Source organism: Calypte anna, unplaced genomic scaffold, assembly GCF_003957555.1.
Source record: "Calypte anna isolate BGI_N300 unplaced genomic scaffold, bCalAnn1_v1.p scaffold_108_arrow_ctg1, whole genome shotgun sequence".
NCBI lineage: Eukaryota > Metazoa > Chordata > Aves > Apodiformes > Trochilidae > Calypte > Calypte anna.
Genome location: NW_022045423.1, coordinates 46,020 through 51,252, shown reverse-complemented (window position 1 = coordinate 51,252; position 5,233 = coordinate 46,020). Strand labels below are relative to the sequence as shown.

The 5,233-nt window shown below is 53.7% G+C and overlaps 1 protein-coding gene across 1 annotated transcript; it reads left to right on the top strand.

The window, feature by feature from the left end:
• The first annotated feature begins 1,068 nt into the window (after positions 1 to 1,068).
• On the top strand, positions 1,069 to 5,233 carry SLC2A1 (solute carrier family 2 member 1). The gene is made up of 8 exons (XM_030468425.1): positions 1,069 to 1,229; positions 1,395 to 1,635; positions 1,912 to 2,074; positions 2,159 to 2,346; positions 2,447 to 2,551; positions 2,665 to 2,766; positions 3,053 to 3,256; positions 3,532 to 5,233. The coding sequence occupies exons 1-8, from the start codon at positions 1,183 to 1,185 to the stop codon at positions 3,727 to 3,729; spliced, it is 1,248 nt and encodes a 415-aa protein (XP_030324285.1). The 5' UTR covers positions 1,069 to 1,182; the 3' UTR covers positions 3,730 to 5,233.

Below are 5,233 nucleotides of genomic sequence, written 5' to 3'. Positions count from 1 at the left end.
TGGGGTGCTGAGCACGTGTGGGGGGTGAGGTCCTGGTGCTGCTTGATGTCCAGCAGCACCTTCCCTCTGCTCCTCCCTCCAGCCAGGGCTGTTACTGACCCCTTGGCTTCTTTGTTTTGGGTCTGGGTGACCCTTTAATAACTGTCTCGAGGCTGCTGGCTTCAAAAATACACTTAAAAAGAAATGTAGATACAAAAAAAAAAGATGTTCTGCCAAAACAGTAATTCAAAACAAGCCCCAGGGAGTGTCTGGGGGGGTGGTGAGAAGGCATCAGCCTCTTGGGTGACCCTCTCACCTTCCTCCCTCATCTCTGTTGCCCTGTGGGTGGTGAGACATCCCTCTCTCCCTTTTCCCTCCTTCCCTCCCTTTTTCCTTCTTCCCTCCCTTTTCCCTCCCTCCCCTCTCTTTTCCCTCCCTCCCTTTTCCCTCCTTCCCTTCCTTTTCCCTCTCTCTCTTTTCCCTCTCTTCCTTTTCCCTCCCTCCCTTTTCTCTCTCTCTCCTTTTCCCCTCCTTTCTTCCCTTTTTCCTCCTTCCCTCCCTTTTCCCTCCCTCTCTTCCTTCTTTTTCCCTCCCCCTCTCTCTCTTTTCCCTCTCTCCCTCCTTTTTCTCTCCCTCTCCTTTTCCCCTCTCTCCCTTTTCCATCCATCCCTCCCTCCCTCCCTCCCTTTTCTCCTTTTTTCTCCTTCACTCCCTTTTCCCTCCCTCCCTCCTTTTTCCCTCCCTCTCTCCCTTTTCCTGCCTGCCCTGCCCCAGGGAGGAGTGTGACCTCCCCACCACCACGGGGCTGTTTTGGCACCACCAAGGCTCTCTCTCCGTGGCAGGGTGAGCCCAGAACCCGTCTGGCTGCATTTCCCTGGCGAATCCCATCAGGTTTCCTCCCTGGGATTGGAGCTGGGCCACCCCCTGGCTGCCTCCCGGCTCGGTGACACACAGTCTTGTGAGCCACAGGGCTGGAGGTGGCCAGGCAGTTGGGGACACTGGTGGCCCAGTTGAAGTGGGGATGGGTTTTTAACCTGTGGATTTGTTTTTTTTTCTGTGTCCCCCCTCCCCCCCCCAATTTTTCTGCAGGTGATTGAGGATTTCTACAACCGGACCTGGCTGTACCGCTACGAGGAGCCCATCACCTCTGCCACCCTCACCACCCTCTGGTCCCTCTCTGTTGCCATCTTCTCAGTTGGAGGCATGGTTGGCTCCTTTTCTGTGGGGCTCTTTGTCAATCGCTTTGGAAGGTGAGCACCCAGTCTTGGGGGAACCCCTGCTGGGCCTTGGTGGGGGTCCAGCATCCCAGGGACACCTCCCTCGTGCCAAATGTTGGGTGTTTGGAGTTATGTGATAACTCCTTCAACCCCTCCAACTCCCTTGGTCCTCCTCACCCTCTTCCCTTCCCTCCCCAGGCGTAACTCCATGCTGATGTCCAACATCCTTGCCTTCCTGGCTGCTGTCCTCATGGGTTTCTCCAAGATGGCTCTGTCCTTTGAGATGCTCATCCTGGGACGCTTCGTCATCGGCCTCTACTCTGGCCTCACCACTGGTTTCGTGCCCATGTACGTGGGTGAAGTGTCACCCACTGCCCTGCGGGGTGCCCTGGGGACCTTCCACCAGCTTGGCATCGTCTTGGGCATCCTCGTTGCACAGGTGAGTGCTGGAGAACCATCTGGGGGTGGCTCACCCCATCTTTGAGGCTGGGGATGAAGGGGGTTAGTGCAGCATGGAGCTGGGGCTGGAGGGATGGTCTCAGGACTCTGAGGAGGTTGGGGATGGGCAGCATCATGGTGTGACATCTCCTGGCCATCTGGAAGCAGCAGTTCCATGTCCCTCTGGTGGGTGTCCCAGCCTGGAGAGCACCCATGAGCTGCAGAGTTGGGTCCAACTTGAGCTGGATAAGGGTGACTTGACCCCTCTGATCCTCAGGTCTTCGGTTTGGACCTGATCATGGGAAACGACTCCCTCTGGCCTCTGCTCCTGGGGTTCATCTTCGTGCCTGCCCTGCTGCAGTGCATCATCCTGCCCTTCGCCCCCGAGAGCCCCCGCTTCCTCCTCATCAACCGCAACGAGGAGAACAAAGCCAAGAGTGGTGAGTGACCCCCTGTCCCCCAGCTCACCCCACCAGGAAGGAGGCTCCGACCCTCACCCTCACCCCTTCCCCACCCCAACTTAGTTCTGAAGAAGCTGCGGGGCACGACGGACGTCAGCAGCGACCTCCAGGAGATGAAGGAGGAGAGCAGGCAAATGATGAGGGAGAAGAAGGTGACCATCATGGAGCTGTTCCGTTCCCCCATGTACCGCCAGCCCATCCTCATCGCCATCGTCCTCCAGCTCTCCCAGCAGCTCTCGGGGATCAACGCCGTGAGTCCCTGGGGGGGACAACTGGGTGTCAGACCCCCCAGAACGTGGGTGGTGCTGCCTTCCAGACCTTCCTTTCCTCACATCCCTGCCCCCTTTGTAGGTTTTCTACTACTCCACCAGCATCTTTGAGAAGTCAGGCGTGGAGCAGCCGGTCTACGCCACCATTGGTTCTGGGGTGGTGAACACGGCTTTCACCGTCGTGTCGGTGAGTTTGGTGCCGCCGAGCTCTGAGCAGGGAAGGTGGAGGGAGCAGAGGGCTTTCCCTCTTTCCCTCAGGCTGGGGTTGTGCTGATGGTTGGGCCTCTCTCCACCCAACAGCTCTTCGTGGTGGAACGAGCGGGACGCAGGACCCTGCACCTCATCGGGCTGGCAGGCATGGCGGGGTGTGCGGTGCTCATGACCATTGCCCTGACACTGCTGGTGAGTGCTGGGGGTTGGGGGGTTGGCGGGCTGGGAGGATGTCCTACATGGTGCCTCTCACCCTGGTGACTTGGAGGAAGAGGTGTGGTTGGAGAGGAGGAAGGGCTTCTCCTCCTCAGGGAGGTGGTCCCAGAAATGCAGGCTCCAGTCTGGAGGAACCTCAGGGCGTTCCCCACCAGCAGCACTCTTGCTCGGGTCTCAGCATCATCATTTCACCCCCCGTGTTTCATCATCACCCCCTTCACCAACCTGACCTTCTCTCTCCCTCTCTGTCCCCTGGACCTAGGATCAAATGCCATGGATGTCCTACCTCAGCATCGTGGCCATCTTCGGGTTCGTGGCCTTCTTTGAGATCGGCCCAGGCCCCATCCCTTGGTTTATTGTGGCAGAACTCTTCAGCCAAGGCCCTCGTCCTGCTGCCTTCGCTGTTGCTGGGCTCTCCAACTGGACCTCCAACTTCATCGTGGGCATGGGCTTCCAGTACATCGCGGTAATCACCTCCTGCTGCTCCCAGGGGTGCTGGCTTGGGTCACCTACCTGCAGCCCAAAAACCTGGACTGAGGTTGGGTGAACACCCTGAGGGAAGAGGGATTGGGATGGGATGGACCTGATGATCCTCATGGATCTGACATGGGATGTCCTATGGGAGGAGGCACTAGACCAACACTTGATGATCCTTTGGGTGGGATCCATCACTCTTCTGGAGCTGGTGGTGCAGCACCCCCATCCACCCCCTCACCCTTCCTCCTCTTCCCTCCTTCCCAGCAACTCTGTGGCTCCTACGTCTTCATCATCTTCACGGTGCTGCTCATCCTCTTCTTCATCTTCACCTACTTCAAAGTACCCGAGACCAAGGGTCGGACCTTCGACGAGATCGCCTCGGGATTCCGGCAGGGGGGAGCGGGCCAGAGCGACAAAACCCCCGACGAGTTCCACAGCTTGGGTGCTGACTCCCAGGTCTAACCCACCCAATTCCCCCCCCCCTGCCACCTCCCAGACTTGGGTGGGTTTTGATTTTTAAAACATTTTGTACAGAGACAGCAGGACCGGGGCTGGCAGGCAGACCCCAGCTCCCCCACTGGCTTTCTGGGGACAGACTGACCGATTTTATTATTTTTATTTTCTGCTAGAAACACTTTTTTTTTTTTTTTTTTCGTTTTGTTTCATTTTTGTTTGTTGTTTTTAGCTGGTTTTCACGTCCAGGATTTCAAAGCCAGGAGATGTTTTACAAACCCACCACTTGGCCTCTGCCAGCAGGAGGGAGGTGCCCAGCTTGGTTTTTAACGCCACGAACGGAGAGGAATCACGTAGCCACAGCTTCTAAAGCTGGGAACTCATTGTTTTGGTTTTTTTTTAATGTTCTAACCGTAGAAAAATCGCTTCAATTGACTAAATCTAAACAGACAATTTTTAAAAATTTTATTTAAAAACCACCAAACCAAACAAACCCCCTGAAAAACCCAAGAAGTTCTTTTTTTTTCTGAGCATTTCTCACCAATTTCAAGCCCCCGGCGGGTTGGCAGGGTCAGGCTGCAGCCTCAGCTCTGCCAGTGGCTTCTCCTCTCCTCTGCCTGGATTTCAGGGAGGAGGGGGAGAGGTGGTGGGGTTTTGGGGGCTGCTGTTTTGGGGTTAATCTTGGCAATATTTGCCTGATGGTGGAGCCGACCACAGCCACGCATCCATTTCCCGCTCTGTGTATAGACTGGAAGATATTTATATTATATATATTTTTGTTCAATGGTTGTTGATAGTAGACATTTTAAGTTATAGCGTTTCTGATTCGAGGAGCAAGAGTACTGTAAATATTCTATATTCACGTTGTATAATGTATACAGGAAAAACAACAAAACCTGACAAAAAAGTGACAAAAAAAAGGAAAAAAGAAAAAAAAAAAAGGTACAGATGCGAAGGTTTAGTTTTCTCTAGAGATCAAGAAGCAGCTTGGACAGGGTTAGGATGACTTTTGTATCGTTCATTACCTGCACTGTAGTTGTACCTATTGCACTGAAGTTCAGGCTGTAGTATATTAAAAGAAAAAAAAGCAAAAATACTGTCCTTTTCCAGCAAAACTGAACAAAAACCTCCCAGCCCCCCCTCACAAAGTGCATCCCCCCAGCATGCAGCTGCCGTGGGAGCTGCTGGCACATCCCCCAACCCCAGGCTGGTTTGTATTTTTAACTGGTAATCTTCCTTTTTATTTATTTGTCTGGGTTGGAAGTGAAGACACTTGAAAGAAAATCAAAGAAAAAGGGGGGGAGAAAAAGGATTAAAAAAATCCCTAAAACCAGCCTGTGCTGAACTGGTGTGTGCACAGCAGCAGCAGCAGCACGGCCCCCACTGCACCAGCATGTCTGAGCTGTTTTCTTTTGTTTTTTCTGTTTTTTTTTTTAAACAAATACCTACAATAAGTGCCAAGAGGAAAGTGAGGTGTGAGGTGTGCAGCAATAAAGGAAAATGTCTGCAGAGA

Bases quoted from the DNA above. Each gene is read 5' to 3' on its own strand.
- SLC2A1 (XM_030468425.1), top strand. From the start codon at position 1,183: ATGGTTGGCTCCTTTTCTGTGGGGCTCTTTGTCAATCGCTTTGGAAG. The intron at 2,347-2,446 runs GTGAGTCCCTGG...CCCCCTTTGTAG, and splicing joins AGCTCTCGGGGATCAACGCC to GTTTTCTACTACTCCACCAG. The intron at 2,767-3,052 runs GTGAGTGCTGGG...CCCTGGACCTAG, and splicing joins CCATTGCCCTGACACTGCTG to GATCAAATGCCATGGATGTC.